Source organism: Oncorhynchus gorbuscha, linkage group LG07 (assembly GCF_021184085.1).
Source record: "Oncorhynchus gorbuscha isolate QuinsamMale2020 ecotype Even-year linkage group LG07, OgorEven_v1.0, whole genome shotgun sequence".
In the NCBI taxonomy this organism is placed as follows: domain Eukaryota; kingdom Metazoa; phylum Chordata; class Actinopteri; order Salmoniformes; family Salmonidae; genus Oncorhynchus; species Oncorhynchus gorbuscha.
The window spans coordinates 16418384-16437192 of record NC_060179.1 but is presented as its reverse complement, the minus strand read 5'-3'; the positions used below and the strand labels follow the sequence as shown (position 1 = coordinate 16437192).

At 42.5% G+C, this 18809-nt stretch overlaps 1 protein-coding gene across 1 annotated transcript; it reads right to left on the bottom strand.

Annotated features, from left to right (window-relative positions):
• Positions 1 to 2311: 2311 nt before the first annotated feature.
• LOC124039128 (protein shisa-2-like) lies at positions 2312 to 12356 on the bottom strand. Its single transcript, XM_046355014.1, has 2 exons — positions 11083 to 12356; positions 2312 to 3747 (listed from the first exon to the last, which is right to left on the bottom strand). Exons 1-2 carry the CDS (start codon positions 11387 to 11389, stop codon positions 3167 to 3169), a joined length of 888 nt encoding a protein of 295 aa, XP_046210970.1. The 5' UTR covers positions 11390 to 12356; the 3' UTR covers positions 2312 to 3166.
• Positions 12357 to 18809: the final 6453 nt, after the last annotated feature.

The window sequence follows — 18809 nt, the reverse complement described above, 5'->3', positions numbered from 1 at the left end:
CCAGCAAAACAATGGATACATAGCATTTTGAAGAAGAAAAAACACATTTTCATATGCATCTAAAATCTACTAATAAAAAATCTGAAAACAGTAATATTTTACACACACATGAAGGTACCCATAAGCAATCATTTCTGATTTTAAAAAAAATGTAAACACATGAAAAATGGGTTGGTATAGCGTTTTGGAAATAAACTCTTCATATATTCACAATTCACATACAGTACACACACTGGACACAGCACCTCGCAACCTGTACTGTACATACACACATTCACTCATTTACACATACAACAGATACTACATGGACAAACTTCAAGATGTTAAACACACAAATGTACAGTGCCTTGCAAAAGTATTCATCCCCCTTGGTGTTTTTCCTATTTTGTTGCATTACAACCTGTAATTTAAATGTATTTTTATTTGGATTTCATGTAATGAACATACACACAATAGTCCAAAGTGGTAAAGTGAAATGAAAAATATAACTTGTTTCAAAAAATTATAAAAAATAAAAAATGAGAAAGTGGTGTGTCACCCTTTTTGCTATGAAGCCCCTAAATAAGATCTGGTGCAACCAATTACCTTCAGAAGTCACATAATTAGTTCAAGTCCATCTGTGTGCAATCTAAGTGTCACATGATCTGGTCCATGATCTCAATATATATATATACACCTGTTCTGAAAGGCCCCAGAGTCTGCAACACCACTAAGCAAGGGGCACCACCAAGCAAGTGGTACCATGAAGACCAAGGAGCTCTCCAAACAGGTCAGGGACAAAGTTGTGGAGAAGTACAGATCAGGGTTGGGTTATAAAAAAATATCAGAAACTTTGAACAACAACCACCCGAGCCACTGCCTGTCCACCCGGGCCACTGCCTGTTCACCCCGCTATCATCCAGAGAGACTGAAAAACAGCTTCTATCTCAAGGCCATCAGACTGTTAAACAGCCACCACTAACATTGAGTGGCTGCTGCCAACACACTGACTCTACTCCAGCCACTTTAATAATGGGAATTGATGGAAATTGATGTAAAATATATCACTAGCCACTTTAAACAATGCTACTTAATATAATGTTTACATACCCTACATTACTCATCTCATATGTATATGTATATACTGTACTCTATATCATCTACTGCATCTTTATGTAATACATGTATCACTAGCCACTTTAAACTATGCCACTTTGTTTACCTTCCCATACATTATTAATCTCATATGTCTATACTGTACTCGATACCATCTACTGCATCTTGCCTATGCTGTTCTGTACCATCACTCATTCATTTATCTGTATGTACATATTCTTTATCCCTTTACACTTGTGTATAAGGTAGTAGTTGTGGAATTGTTAGGTTAGATTACTCGTTGGTTATTGCTGCATTGTCAGAACTAGAAGCACAAGCATTTCGCTACACTCGCATTAACATCCGCTAACCATGTGTATGTGACAAATACATTTGATTTGATTTGACATCCCACGGAGCACCATTAAATCCATTATTAAAAAATGGAAAGAATATAGCACCACAACAAACCTGCCAAGAGAGGGCCGCCCACCAAAACTCACGGACCAGGCAACCAGAGAGGTGACAAAGACACCAAAGATAACACTGAAGGAGCCGCAAAGCGCCACAGTGGAGATTGGAGTATCTGTCCATAGGACCACTTTAAGCCGTACACTCCACAGAGCTGGGCTTTACAGAAGCGTGACTTCTGTAAAGATTGCTTAAAGACAAAAATAAGCAAACACGTTTGGTGTTCTCCAAAAGGCATGTGACCAGAAAAAGGTCATTGCTTAAAGAAAAAAATAAGCAAACACATTTGGTGTTTGCCAAAAGGCATGTGTGAGACTCCCCAAACATATGGAAGAAGGTATTCTGGTCAGATGAGACTATAATTGAGCTTTCAGGCCGTCAAGGAAAACGCTATGTCTGGTGCAAACCCAAAAATTCTCATCACCCCGAGAACCCTAAAGCATGGTGGTGGCAGCGTCATGCTGTGGGGATGTTTTTCATCGGCAGGGACTGGGAAACTGTTCAGAATTGAAGGAATGATGGATGTCGCTAAATACAGGGGAATTCTTGAGGGAAACCTGTTTCAGTTTTCCAGAGATTTGAGACTGGGACGGAGGTTCACCTTCCAGCAGGACAATGACCCTAAGCATACTGCTAAAGCAACACTCGAGTGGTTTAAGGGGAAACATTTAAATGTCTTGGAATGGCCTAGTCAAAGCCCAGACCTCAATCCAATTGAGAATCTGTGGTATGACTTAAAGATTGCTGTCCACCAGCGGAACCCATCCAACTTGAAGGAGCTGGAGCAGTTTTGCCTTGAAGAGTTGGCAAAAGTCCCAGTGGCTAGATGTGCCAAGCTTATAGAGACATACCCCAAGAGACTTGCAGCTGTAATTGCTGCAAAGGGTAGCTCTATAAAGTATTAACTTTTGGGGGGGGGGGGGTGAATAGTTATGCTCGCTCAAGTTTTCATTTTATTTTGTCTTATTTCGTGTTTGTTTCACAATAACAATTATTTTGCATCTTCAAGGTGGTAGGCATGTTGTGTAAATCAAATTATACAACCCACCCCCCAAATCAATTTTAATTCCAGATTGTAAGGCAACAAAATTGGAAAAATGTCAAGGGGTTGAATACTTTCTCAAGCCACCGTATGCGGAGATTCGTTGGCCATGGTGAGTAGCTTGACCCCTCTATGTGATTGTGTTTTCTTGAATGAGGACATCCAGAAAGATGTACCCCTTTCTTGTCCTCACATACTCAATCTTGGGTTGAGGTTGACTCAGTCAGAATGATTACCCTGAGGCAACGTAATATCACACACATCCCACTAGGCACAGAAGTCAATTCAACATCTATTCCACGTTGGTTCAACGTCATTTCATTGAAATAATGTGGAAACATCGTTGATTCAACCGGTGTGTGCCCAGTGGGATGTAGGACAGACGCACGCAGCACACTGTGGCTGGTTAGGCACAGATCCCAGCTTGGGTTTTACGAGTCCATATCATTCTCTCTCCAAGCTGGCGAGCTCCCAATGTCCCCATAAGGTTTCTCACGCAATCTCTTTAAGGTTTTCTGGCAGAGTTCCACAAAGTCCTCACACGGTCTGATACACACAGTCACCAAAATGGCCCCTTCCTCAAACTGTTACTGGAGGGTACTTCTGCTCACTGGTGACACTGGCCACACTGGTGGGTGGGGGGTAGGGGGACTGCAGCTGTCTGTAGCCCCCCTGGGTGGGATCCAGGTATACCCCCTGGGGCGGGGACATGTGGTGGGTGGCATAGCCGATGTACTGTGGGTGGATGAACTGTCCCTGGTGGGGCATGATCTGGGTGGCCTGCTGGCAGTTGAGCACGGAGAAGTTGGTGGGCATGTTGACGAAGACACTGGCGTCTGTAGGCAGACAGCAAGAGGCCTGGGTGCGCATCATGGGCTGGGGGGCCGGGCGAGGCACCTGGGCAGGAGGGGCAGAGGAACTGGACGACGTGGCTGTGCTTGATTGGCGGGAGGAGGAACCGCGAGACGTGCCCACGCTGGCCATCATGGGAATGGTCTCAAGGAGACGGCCGCCACCAGACCCGCCTCCTCCCCCACCCCCTGAAGACAGTTCCTGTTTGGGGCGGAGACAGCGGCAGCAGCACACGGCAACGACGGAACCCACCAGGACGAAGGCCACGAATACAGAGCCCACGATCAGGAAGGGAACGTAGATGGGTACTGAAGAGAGAGAGAGAGAGAGAGAGAGAGAGTAGAGAGGAAGGAGAACGTAGATGGGTACTGAAGAGAGAGAGAGAGAGAGAGAGAGAGAGAGAGAGAGAGAGAGAGAGAGAGAGAGAGAGAGAGAGAGAGAGAGAGAGAGAGAGAGAGAGAGAGAGAGAGAGAGAGGTATTGTCAGTGATCGGACGATAACACATGGATTTTCAACAAAAAAATGCGTCTGTTCTCTTTCTCTCATGATCAAATATACAGTATGACAGGAATGACAGTACGATAGGAATCAAGCAGCAGGCTCATTCTCTCTATAACAAGTAGAGCAGAGCGAGGACAGAACTTCCTCAGACCATAACCACTTACGCCCTCAGAGAAAACAAACTGAACACAGTACAACAGCAACATGATGAAGTGATTTATTTTCTGCCATCAAGACATTTGACATGATTTTGGAAAATACACTCGTTGCTTGAATGAGTAACGTTGAAAGACTACGATTCAACCACCATGAGGAAACCAGGTTGTCTAGAGTTTAAACCAAGAACTTTTACAGTCACGTGTTTCAACCTCGCCCACAAACCCAAATCTCCCACGTGAGTGAAGGAGAGGTAGAGTGAGACATTGAGACAAAAGACAAAAGATGGAGAGACAAAAGGAGAGGAAGAAAGGGATAGTCAGAGGTGGACTAGTGGCGTGTCCCCAGGGGGCCCCAGGCCCTCATTAATACTTATCAACTTTGTTTTCATCTGTTATAATTCTGCACGCCCAGCTGTGACCCCACCACCCCCCTCCCCCGTCGACCCTGCACCCTTCTCTGTGTGTGTGTGTGTGTGTGTTTGATCTGTATTTATGTCTATGTGAGGGGGGATTCTGTCTCATACCAAAGTTATGCAGACAGAATTTGTTATGTGGGTACTTTTGCCCTTTTCCCATATATAAATCCACATAACGCCAGGCCCTTCAAGACAAAATAGTCACTTAAACTGTATAGAGGCAGCATTAAGACATATTGAGAGTGGCATTAACGGTGGCTGGTTTGGAGTAGTGAAACAGGCCACATTACAGGCCTAATTCCATCCATATTTTCAGTATTATAAAGGCCAACCTTGCAGTGGGGCTCTAATGTACACTACATCTATCTTTCTGTAATTGTGTTTAATATAACCCATGTGAATCTGGACATGAAACAGGCTTACTGTGTGTTAGATCTGCATGATTCTGTGAACGTTGGTTCAACATAATTTCTTTGAAATGACTCTGAAACAAAGTTGATTCAACCAGTGTGTGCCCAGTTGGCCATTAGATTACTGTAATTCTGGGACAACAGACCAACTGGAAAGTGACCTCACTGATATTTTCAACCTCTCCCTGACCGAGTCTGTAATGTGTCAAGTAGACCACCATAGTCCCTGTGCCCAACAAAGCGAAGGTAACCTGCCTAAATGTTTGTTGGTTTGTTTGTTGGTTTGGCAATGCCACTGTCAGCCAGAGAAATATACTGAGAACGATTATCACCACAGCAAGCAAGGTACTTGGCCTGGTTGAGATCTTTAAGGTCAGGGCACTCCGCAAGCCACCCCCTGTACCCGGACTTTGAACTACTCCCCTCTGAGCGCAGGTATAGGGCACCCCTCGGCAGGAAAAACAGAACTAAACAATCATTTGTGCCAGGTGTGATATCCCTCCAAAATGCTTGGGGCTAATGTTCCCATCGACCCAGTAAGGCCAGCAGGCTAGACTCTTTTTAATCGCATGTACAGTTGAAGTTGGAAGTTTACATACAGTTAGGTTGGAGTCATTAAAACTCGTGTCTCAACCACTCCACAAATTTCTTGTTAACAAACTATAGTTTTGGCAAGTCGGTTAGGACATCTACTTTGTGCATGACACAAGTAATTTTTCCAAGAATTGTTTCCAGACAGATTATTTCACTTATAATTCACTGCATCACAATTCCAGTGGGTCAGAAGTTTACATACACTAAGTTGACTTTAAACAGCTTGGAAAATTCCAGAAAATTATGTAATGGCTTTAGAAGCTTCTGATAGGCTAATTGACATAATTTGAGTCAATTGGAGGTGTACCTGTGGATGTATTTCAAGGCCTACCTTCAAACTCAGTGCCTCTTTGCTTGACATCATAGGAAAATCAAAAGAAATCAGCCAAGACCTCAGAAAAAGAACTGTAGACCTCCACAAGTCGGGTTCATCCTTGGCAGCAATTTCCAAACGCCTGAAGGTACCACGTTCATCTGTACAAACAATAGTACGCAAGTATAAACACCATGGGACCACGCAGCCGTCATACCGTTCAGGAAGGAGACGCGTTCTGTCTCCTAGAAATGAACGTACTTTGGTGCGAAAAATGAAAATCAATCCCAGAACAGCAGCAAGACCTTTTTATTTTATTTTTAATGACCTTTATTTAACTCGGCTTGTCAGTTATGAACAAATTCTTATTTTCAATGACGGCCTAGGAACAGTGTTCAGGGGCCTGCCTTGTTCAGGGGCAGAACGACAGATTTTTACCTTGTCAGCTCTGGGATTCGATCTTGCTACCTTTCGGTTACTAGTCTAACGCTCTAAACACTAGGCCACTAGGCTACCTGCTGCCCATTGTGAAGATGCTGGAGGAAGCAGGTACAAAAGTATCTATATCCACAGTAAAACAAATCCTATATCGACAGAACCTGAAAGGTTCTCAGCAAGGAAGAAGCCACTGCTCCAAAACCGCCATAAAAAAAGCCAGACTACTGTTTGCAACTGCACATGGGGACAAAGATCGTACTTTTTGGAGAAATGTTCTCTGGTCTGATGAAACAAAAATAGAACTGTTTGGCCATAATGTCGGAGGCCGAGCAATTGCCGTACCAGGCAGTGATGCAACCATGCTCTCGATGTTGCAGCTGTAGAACCTTTTGAGGATCTCAGGACCCATGCCAAATCTTTTTAGTTTCCTGAGGGGGAATAAGCTTTGTCGTGCCCTCTTCACGACTGTCTTGGTGTGTTTGGACCAATCTAGTTTGTGTTTGATGTGGACACCAAGGAATTTGAATCTCTGAACCTGCTCCACTACAGCCCCGTCGATGAGAATGGGGACGTGCTCGGTGCTCCTTTTCCTGTAGTCCACAATCATCACCTTAGTCTTGGTTACATTGAGGGAGAGGTTGTTATTCTGGCACCACCCAGCCAGGTGTGTTTGAATCATTCTCTCTACTATTATTCTGACATTTCACATTCTTAAAATAAAGTGGTGATCCTAACTGACCTAAGACAGGGAATTTTTACTAGGATTAAATGTCAGGAATTGTGAAAAAGTTTAAATGTATTTGGCTAAGGTGTATGTAAACTTCCGACTTCAACTGTAACTGTTATGAAAGTTGTACTGTCCATTTGTTTTGTATTGAAACGGCCCTTTAAACGTGTACACTGCAACAGAATTTCCCCATGGGACAATAAAGTCAGTAAAGTAAATGACTACCACCCATAGCACTCACGTTGATAGCCATGAAGTGCTTTGAAAGGCTGGTCATGACTCACATCAACACCATCATCCCAGAAACCCTAGACCCACTCCAATACGCATACCGCCCAAACAGATCCACAGATGAAGCAATCTCAATCGCACTCCACACTGCCCTTTCCCACCTGGACAAAAGGAACACCTATGTGAGAATGTTGTTCATTTTCTACAGCTCAGTGTTCAACACCATAGTGCCAACAAAGCTCATCACTAAGCTAAGGACTCTGGGACTAAACACCTTCCTCTGCAACTGGATCCTGAACTTCCCGACGGGCCGCCCCCAGGTAGTAATGGTAAGCAGCAACACATCTGCCATGCTGATCCTCAACACTGGAGCCCCTCAAGGGTGCGTGCTTAGTCCCCTCCTGTACTCCCTGTTCACCCACGTTTGCGTGGCCGAGCACGACTCCAACACCATCATTAAGTTTGCTGACAAAACAACAGTGGGAGGCTTGATCACCGACAACAATGCGACAGCCTATCGGGAGGTGCCAGAACAACAACCTCTACCTCAATGTGAGCAAGACAAAGGAGCTGATCGTGGACTACAGGAAAAGGAGGGCCAAACAGGCCCCCATTAACATTGACGGGGCTGAAGTTCTACAGCTGCACCATCGAGAGCATCCTGACCGGTTGCATCACCGCCTGGTATGGCAACTGCTCGGCATCCGACCATAAGGCACTACAGAGGGTAATGCGTTAGTTCCAGTACATCACTGGGGCCAAGCTTCCTGCCATCCAGGACCTACATACTAGGCGGTGTCAGAGGAAGGACCCAAAAATTGTAAAAAACTCCAGTTACCCAATCCATAGATGGCAAGCGGTACCGGAGCACCAAGTCTAGGTCCAAAAGGCTCCTTAACAGCTTCTACCACCAAGCCATAAGACTGCTGAACAATGAATCAATTGGCCTCCCCAACTGTTTACATTGCCCCCCCCACCTCACTACTCACTGTTTATTATCTATGCATAGTCACTTTACCCCTACCTACATGTACAAATTACCTCAACTAACCTGTGTATATACATTGTTATTGTTATTTTATTGTGTTACTTTTTATTTTATTTTTTACTTTATTTTATTTAGTAAATATTTCCTTAACTATATTTCTTGAACTGCATTATTGGTTAAGGGCTTGTAAAGTCTACAACTGTTGTATTCAGCACATGTGACAAATAAAATGTTATTTGATTTGAACAGCTGACTAGACTAGATTTAGTCTAGATAGAGTACAGAAGAGGTAGAAGCTGAGACACTACGACATCAATAATCTGAGACCATGACCTATTTCCTACTGAACAGCAACAGTGTCAGTTTAAATATCTCGCCGGCAAGATAATTCCAGGGGTGTCCTCTCCTTTCCTGAAATCCACACACGTTCCTTAATGTTGAATGTTAAGCTCTGTTTGTTGTTCTTAATGCATATATAATATCCTCCTCAGGGTTATTCATTGACGTGGCTGTGTGTATCTTTGCTTCATGATTAATAGTTTGCCCTGTAGATGAACAATGTAGAAAATGTAGAAACGGTGCCTCGCACGACAAAATACTTCCTTTTTGGCTCTTGGGAGAAAAACCCTCCATACTTTTAGTTATTTTGGCCGCTGTCCACTGTATGAAAATGCAAATGGCTCTTTCTGGAGTGATAAGGGATGATTGTTTCAACAAATGCCAAGAGAGAAGCATACTGTAGGTTACTCTACAAGAAAGCCATGCTCTGTCGATGCAGATCTTCAATATCTGGACTAAGTCTAGACAACTATTATCTTTCTTTGAAAAATTACCATTGCAAGATTTTGGAGTCTTAGTAAATGTGCCTCTCATTTTGCATAATTAAATTATGTAATTTCTATTTTCTTCCTATAAACTCTGATATGAAAAAGATGGAAACATGTTGGAAACAAGAGATTAAGACCTAATACCAGCTCAGACCTTTCAATATTTCAGCAAATCTACTTTCAATACAAATGATGAAGAGTTATGACATCTGTTCTTCCAATCACACCCAATTATTAATACTAAATCACTACTAAACCAGAGATGAGGCTACAACGTGACATTATTGGGGGGCTTCCGTTCCGGGGCAATGGGTTATATGGACACCCTAGTCATCCGCAACATAAAAAGCCCAGCCGCAGAAAATCATGTGAAGGTAACCAGACAAACAGCCGTCACTTTAGCTCAGCAAACTTCAGGAACACTCAAGGGATCCCCACTCTCGAGGTGTTCTGGGTGGAAATCAACACGCAAGCGCGGGGAAATGATCCATATCGCGATTTGTTTTTATGAACAGAGCTGTCAGCGCCGTTGCGAACCACTGCCCTAAAGATCCGGTCAAGTCCAAACATGATCCTCATGGGGACAGAGCTCCTGCTCTGCATTCCCTGCGGCGCGCGCTTTTGTTAGAGCTAGAACAAACACAGCTATTTATAACGCAATGCAGTACAATTTGCCATTTGTGAGTGAGTGGGCACTTTCTGGTGTCCACTGTCTCTGTAGCCGAAATACTCATGCAACCCTCACCTGCCACGTTACATGCGCGAGCATTGAAACATACATTTACATTTTAGTAATTTAGCAGATGCTCTTATCGTGAGCAATTTACAGGAGAAATTGGGGTTAAGTGCCTTGATCAAGGGCACATCGACGTGCATGAACCAGCGTCTGCTGAGGCAAGTGCTGGAGTCAAGAGCTTAAATAGATGGAGGCAGGTAGCCTAGTGGTTAGGGTGTAGGGGTGGCAGGTAGCCTAGTGGTTAGAGCATAGCGGCGGCAGGTAGCCTAGTGGTTAGAGTGTAGGGGCTCCAGGTAGTTTAGTGGTTAGAGTGTAGGGGCCAGTAACTGAAAGGTCACTAGTTTGAATACCCAATCCAACAAGGTGCATAATCTGCCAATGTGCCCTTCAGCAAGGCACTTAACCCTAATTTTCCCCAAGGGTGCTGGACTACTATGGCTGACCCTGTAAAACAACTAATTTCACTGTACCTATCTGGTGTATGTGACAATAAAACATATATTATTGTATTTGACTAAATCAACATGTTTAGATTGTGGCTGGTGTAACCATGGTGTGAGACTGCCATCATTGAAGTCCTTTGTGTTGACAAGGGGCACAAGGGGCATTGCACAAAACAAAGTAGTCATCTCTAACCAATCAGAGTATCAAAGCCAATGAAGAATTTTTAAAGTCCTGTTTTACACAAGTGTGTTCTGGCTCTGGCCCAACCCATCGGTTCCTTGACCAATCAGACTGCCCCGAATGTGTTCACGTTTGGTGAAGCGTTGGATCCAGACTCGTTACAGAGAAGAAACTAATGTCCGTGGGCGTGGCGTAGCGTTTGGCCGGAGTAGGGAGTCTGGGTAGCCAGGCAAACTCCTCTGCAGCTGTCGCTGCCAACTGAAGCGGGATATAGGCCTATTGCATATATTTAAGCGATTGTTAAGATCCCAGATAGAGATAGTGTTTGGAAAAACTAGAACATACCCAAATGTTTGAAATAACGAAGAACCCCATACCTCCAACTTAAATTAGACCTGTGTCATTTGTTCTAGTCCTGGGCCAGTGTGGCCCAACATTTAGGCAATTAGGCCCATTCTTTCTGTCTCACTCTCAACTACTTGGAAATGCAATATTGCTGGTGTATAACAATTAAGTTAAACAATTTAAACTAGACCAGTATGAAATCTAATTGATAAAATACATTTTGAGCAGACAATGAGAGCTTTGCAGCCTTTAAGGCAGAGCGTTTGGCAGGCACACAGCTGCTATGGCCCCTAAAGCTGACCGTGCTGGGCCAGACAGAGAGACAGAGTTCTTACCTGCGCCCGTATCCTTGTCCTCCTTGCTGTTGGTGCCCGGTTCCTGGGCTTGCTTGTCGTTTTCACAAGTCCCCTGGTCCAGCCGTGCTTCAGTGCTGGAGCAGCAGTACCGGAGCTCGCATTTCCCGCAGCAGATGATGGCATCCTCACCATCAAACTTTTCCGGGCACTGGAAGCCCTCTCTCCACGTGCCCTGGGTGTCATGCCAACCGTGACAGTATTCTCCACTCGCCTTAACGTCAATAATAACCAGGAGTAGAGTTACAACCACGGTGACAGACATTGGGAGACCTCGGCCACCCCACATCCCGACCCCGGTACCCGTGTGGGCTCGCTATAAGAGACAGGGGGTTTATTTATATTTCTCTACGGCTCTAACCTGGTTAATGGAGTGATACGGTGGATGGATGAAATTAAAGAGATAGTGGCGACAAAGTGGAAACAAAACAAAACGTCTTTGAAACTGTCATTTGACAGTTGAATTCCGTGCATAGCCTAATTCAATAGATCCACACATGTGTCACCAAAGCGTTCCTTTTAAAAGTATCCACTATTCTAAGTGTATCACTAGATTCCAAGTAGTTTATTTACGATTGTTGGGGAAATAAACCATGATTGTTGGGGAAATAAACCAGAACATAAATACATTTCACACAAATATTATAAATAGCCTATTTTTTCATAGAGCTTATTTCACTCTCCATTCCACGGCTGTGAGCTCTTCGAGTCCCGGGAAACATCAATCCAGGCTGAATGGAATCCCTCTAGCACGGAAGCGAGGCTGTCCATGGTCTCCTGAAAATGCACTTCTCGGATGACTTTCCCCCAAATAGCAGCGAAACCAACAGTGGTTTTACATGTAATCCATACGCGCCCTGCGAGTGTCCTCGCGAAATCTTCCTCTGTCCAGTAGTCCACCAGCCCAGCAAGTTGTTTCTCCTCTTCTAATGCATGTCGATTAACTCCTCCAAACGTTTCTACAGTAGACTAACATATAGGAAACTAGACCATGAGACTAAATTCGAAAAGAGCATGTTATTCACGGTTTCTTGTGGATAGTCTACGTCAGAAAGATCTGTGCAAGAGATATCAATTTTGCACCCATTCATACAGTACTGCCTCCCAGTCCGAGTCCATCTAGGGCGAGAGTGCTTCGAAGCAGCGTGTCCAGTTTCAATGAAAGGTGGGCAACAGTTAAACTTCCGCTTGCGCATTGGTCACTGACATGTTCCTAGACTTTTCAGTGCTCAGCCAGCCAGCCAGTTGTCAGTGTGAACAAGTGTCACTGCGCTCAGTTCTGAAGAGCCCCTCCGCTTTCCGAGGGTAGCCCCCGTGCGGTGTTGGGTGTGGTTACCCCCTTGGGACCCCTGCGCGCACAATGGAAGGCCCGATTGTTGAATGGAGTGCACGTATTGACTGCTGGCGGTGAGTAGCTCTCACTCATACATTATCACCTTAAACTGAATTGTGTGCATACAAACTATGGCCAAGACGCACACACACACACACACACACACACACACACACACACACACACACACACACACACACACACACACACACACACACACACACACACACACACACACACACACACACGCACACGCACACGCACACGCACATAGTTGGATATTAATAGGCCCTATCAAGTGAATGCTAACTCATTACCTACCTACTTATTGCATGCTCAGTTTTCATGGTCTTGGGAATAAGGTGTATTCTACTAGAGCTAGAAAATTACAAAAGTAGTTATGGTATAGGTCTCATTATGCTATGTGTACAGTGACGGGAAAAGTACCCAATTAAAGATACCTTAATAGAAAATGACTCAAGCAAAAGTGAAAGTCACCCAGTAAAATACTACTTGAGTAAAAGCCTAAAAGTGTCTGGTTTTAAATATGCTTATGTATCAAAAGTAAATGTATTTGCTAAAATATACATAAGTATCCAATTTAGAAGTATATGTAATTTCAAATGCCCTATTTTAAGCAACCCAGATGGCAAGATTGTGATGTTTTTCTCATTTATGGATAGCCTGGGCCAAACTCCAACACTCAGACATCTTTACAAAGGAAGCATTTGTGTTTAATCAGTCCACCATAATCTCTTGATAACTGCGTTTCTTTAGGGATGTAGTGGAGTAAATGTAAAAGTTGTCAAAAATATAAATAGTAAAGTACACTACAGTACTTTATTAGCATTTTTACTTAAGTACTTTACACCACTGTATGTGTAGGTATACTGTTCGATCATCGAGCACATTTGAAACATTAGTGAAGTTGAAAATCATTCGTTAGATGACATTGCCATCTGGTGGTTATAACTATTAGTACACATGACAGTATAACATTTTTTCCATAAATAAAACAAATTATGCAATTTATTTACATTGTTTATATGGACATGATGAATAGTTGGCCTATGTTTCAGGTAATTTTATTTTCACTATTCAGCCCTGTCTGAAGCTCCCACTAGCTACACTACACCCTTTACTTGTGGCTATGGTGATGACTACATTTCCCATCATGCTCTAATGTAAAGTTAGCGTCCTTGGTAACTAGGAAGTGAAGTTATTTAACCCAGAAGCGCGCAACTGTCGGATACAAAGCACAGGTGTTGTGACGAACAGCTCCCCCCCACCAGAATCCCCCCTTCGCGTGAACGCGCACGCACGCAAGTCTTCATTGCGTGCAAGTTGAGATTTCTGATCACGTGCATTTAATTTTATTTTTATGTCGGTTTGATCGCGGGGGAGGAATTAGTAATGTTTGCAGTTTTCGGTTTGGCTCTTTGTTTCAAGTGTGTATTTGTCTATAAATACATTTCTTTGCCAAAATTCGTAAACTCGTCATCTTGGTCTGAAATGTTTATTGCTTGACAACATTTTACTTCTTCCTCTATGTTTAATATAACACATATACATTAATTATTCATTTCGGTTGCCTATTCTGACGTGAAGTTTGTTCTATAGAAAATATTTGACTCTGATGTTTGCCGCAGAAATTATTTGATTCTAGCCACAAAATTAAAGATATTAGAAGGAGGGAGGGGGGGGGGATTTCGGTAAGGCTATTTACTTGCCTTCCCTCAATAGCACACCCACAGTACCTCCACCATCCCCATCAACCTCCCCCCGCCCCGCCCCTCAACCACAAAACACAGTAATGATAATAATAATATATATATTTTTTTTGAAATATATACCAACATATATATACACATATACACACACATGTACAGTAAAAATCAGTTGAGAAGTTTACATAAACCTATGTTGGGGTCATTAAAACTCGTTATTCAACCCCTCCATAAATGTCTTGTCAACAAACTATATTTTTTGCAAGTCGGTTAGGACATCTACTTTAAGCATGACAGAAGTAATTTTTCCAACAATTGTTTACAGACAGTTTATTTCACTTAGAATTCATTGTATCACAATTCCAGTGGGTCAGAAGTTTACAGAAGTTGACTGTGCCTTTAAACAGCTTGGAAAATTTCAGAATATCATGTCATGGCTTTCGAAGCTTCTGATAGGCTAATTGACATAATTTGAGTCAATTGGAGGTGTATCTGTGGATGTATTTCAAGGCCTACCTTCAAACTCAGTGACTCTTTGCTTGACATCATGCGAAAATCAAAAGATATCAGCCAAGACCTCAGAAAATAATTGTAGACCTCCACAAGTCTGGTTCATCCTTCGGAGCAATTTCCAAACACCTGAAGGTACCACATTCATCTGTACAAACAATAGTATGCAAGTATAAACACCATGGGACCACGCAACAACAGATTTTTTACCTTGTCAGCTCGGGGATTCGATCTTGCTACCTTTCAGTTACTAGTCCAACGCGTTAAACACTAGGCCACTAGACTACCTGCCGCCCACTGTGAAGATGCTGGAGGAAGCAGGTACAAAAGTATCTATATCCACAGTAAAACAAGTCCTATATCGACATAACCTGAATGGCCGCTCAGCAAGTAAGAAGCCACTGCTCCAAAACCGCCATAAAAAAAGCCAGACTACAGTTTGCAACTGCACATGGGATAAGAGCGTCTGCTAAATGACTTAAATGTTAAATGTTAAATGTCAAAGATTGTACTTTTTGGAGAAATGTCCTCTGGTCTGATGAAACAAAAATAGTACTGTTTGGCCATAATGACCATTGTTATTTATGGAGGAAAAAGGGTGAGGCTTGGAAGCCGGAGAACAGCATCCCAACCGTGAAGCCCGGGGGTGGCAGCATCATGTTGTGGGGGTGCTTTGCTGCAGGAGGGACTGGTGCACTTCACAAAATAGATGGCATGATGAGGAAGGAAAATTGTGGATATATTGAAGCAACATCTCAAGAAATCAGTCAGGAAGTTAAAGCTTGGTCGCAAATGGATCTTCCAAATGGATAATAACCTGTGTCAAAATGGCTTAAGGACAACCAATACCATGATGATATCCTGAGACCCATTGTTAGGCCCATTTTCTTAAGTTATCTGTGACCAACAGATACATATTGTTATTGTCACGCCTTGACCTTAGAGCCTGTTTATTTCTCTATTTGTTTAGGTCAGGGTGTGATTTGGGTGGGCATTCAAGTTTTCTATGTCTTTGTTGGCCGGGTATGGTTCCCAATCAGAGGCAGCTGTCTATCGTTGTCTTTGATTGGGAATCATACTTAGGCAGCCTGTTTTCCACCTGAGTTTGTGGGATCTTGTTTTTGCACAGTAGCTGTATAGCCCTGCAGAACTTCATGTTCGTTTTATCTTTTGTTTTTTGGTCTTCATTTTAAATAAAGATGTACACTTTCCACACTGCGCTTTGTTCTTATTTCTACGACGGACGTAACAGGTATTCCCAGTCATGTGAAATCCATAGATTAGGGCCTAATGAATTTATTTCAATTGACTGCTTTCCTCATATGAACTGTAAGTCAGTAAAATCTTAGAAATGGTTGCCTTTGTATTTTTGTTCAGTGTACGGTGGGGCAAAAAATTATTTAGTCAGCCACCAATTGTGCAAGTTCTCCCACTTAAAAGATGAGAGAGGCCTGTAATTTTCATCATAGGGACACTTCAACTATGACGGACAAAATCAGGAAAAAAAATCCAGAAAATCACATTGTAGGATTTTTAATGAATTTATTTGCAAATGATGGTGGAAAATGCCTTAAAGTGTACTTCTGTTCACTACTCTCTGCTCTCCTGCACCTGACTCCTCCACCAGTAGCGCACAACCCTGACACAAACAGGATGCATGCAACTTATGTGAATTGTTAATCACAATTTACTCCTGAACTTATTTAGGATTCCCATAACAAATACTTAATGACTCAAGACAAATCAGGGTTTCATTTGATTAATTTGTGAACATTAAAAAACTAATATTTCCACTTTGACATTATGGGGTATTGTGTGTAGGCCACTGTCAAAAACATCTAAATGTAATTCATTTTAAGTTCAGGCTGTAACACAACAAAATGTGGAAAAAGTGAAGGCACTGTAGTTTTCAGGTTAGACATCCCTCCCATTAGGCTCCTCCAGTTGGGCCCCTCTGTAAGACAACTCTCAGACAGTGCTAGCAAAATTCTTGCTTTAGAAATAGCCTTTTACTAAGAAGCTATTTTGGTTTGATTTTGACCATTTTAATTGAAAACAATCACAGTAAGGTACTTAATTGTTACCCAAAAATGATTTGATATTAAGATAAAAACAGCTGCATTTGACCTTTAATAAATCACATAAATCATGGACTCCCTCTGTGTGGACTAATACGGGTTGACGTGGATTTTGAATGATTTACCCTTTCTTCTGTCTCCGTACATACAGTCTGTAAGGTCCCTCAGTCAAGTATTGCATTTCAAGCACAGATTCAACTTCACAGACCAGGGAATTTTTCGAAAGCCTCATAAAGGGAAATGGATGTGCAACTTTCCCTTTCGAGACGATTCGATATGTATCGAGACGATTCGATATGTATCGAGACGATTCGATATGTATCGAGACGATTCGATATGTATCAAGAAGATACATGGGCTCCGATACATTTCAGTTTGAAACGATTCAGTGCGTTTCGGCTTGATTTCGATGCACTTTTTGCATCGATGCATTTGTTGCATAAACACATACATTTTCCATTCTAAAATGAAATCTGCTGCTGATGGAACCCATGAGCTTGGCCTCTGTGAGGTGGATCTGTCTGAGCTGACTTCTGTGTGTCTGCTGTGTCCGTGTGTAAATTACGTACTGTACGTCTATGGTGCATGTAGGCTTCTAATGTAAACGCCTAAGTTGAGCCGTAAAGGAGACTATCACCATCACCCACTACTGAAATCACCATCACCCACTAATGAATTTGTCATTTTTGTAGATTAAATGTTTGACCTAGTAATATATACATATTTATTGTTTACAAATGATGACATAGCCAATGAATATATGTAGCACAAATTTGAATTTCACCTCCATCTCAACATCGAATGCATGCCCCTCGCAAATGTGATTGCTAGTTATGATATTATATCAATTTTACCCTGTATATCTAAAAATGACCATATACACTTATTGTTTAAAGAAAAATAACAAAACTATTGTTGATGGTGACCTTGAACAACTTTCAGAAGTTAGAGCCTGGTGAGTGTTGTGTTTCCAGTAAAACAACATTTTCAAACAGCGCATAGATAACAACAACCTAGAAATCACATAGGTTGTTTGTCACTCAACTAATTTAGCATTTGACAGCTGAAGGTGACGCGGCAATGTGAAAGATCAGGAACAGGCCGCCTACATCGATCGCGTTGGTCAGCGTGCGAAACTGGGCAGAGTGTGCCGTTTGACTAGGCTACGTGATGTTGTCTGGCGTTGTTAGACACGCATACAAAATAGCTGGTACATCAATGACTGTTAAAGCAATTACACGCAGCTCGACAACGTTCCGATAACGTTTCGAACACACCAACAGTGCTGTTACGCAAAATAGTACGCAGCACCATCTGGATGTGTGTGCAACAAAAGTTCAACATTCACCGTCTGCTACCAAGTCGTCTATGCATACAGTTTGACTTGTACATTCGATAAACCCAACCTATGCACCACACCGAACACACTGCGACTGCCTCTGCAACGCAATGCAGCGTTTCATTGGAAATTCATTGGTGTACCAAAATGCAATGACACGTTGGTGTCGAAGTGTTAAAGAGGGTACTCCATTGTTTATAAAAACGAATGTAATATGAAAAGAAAAACAATGTGTGAACCACTGACAGAAGAATGAGGTTTTAATCGGTTACATTTGGATTGGTTTGGAGTCTGGTACAGACCCTACAACTCACTCAGGGCAGAGGGGTTGCAGGGGCTTTGGGGTTTTGGTTTTGGGGGAAGTTAGGGTCCCCCTGGGGGTCGGCACCCCCAAATAGCGTATGAACATGTCATAATACATTACTTTTTTTGTGTTTTTTATTACAGGAAATTAGCTTTAGAGTTGTACTAAATCCCTCCACCATTCCCTGGTTACTAAAACTCGAATAGTTCACCTAATTTCAATTTATGTGAGAAAATAAGCTAGTATAGTGTGAATCATTGTACCATCTAAACCGCAGTGAAATCTATTTTCAGTTGTATGAAGCTGGTGTACAAAACCAAAAGTAAAAGACCCAAAAACAAAACGTATGAACGGGAAGCATAGAAATAACATACATAGAACATATCTACCCCTTCTTAGACTTGCTTTTAAGGAGAAT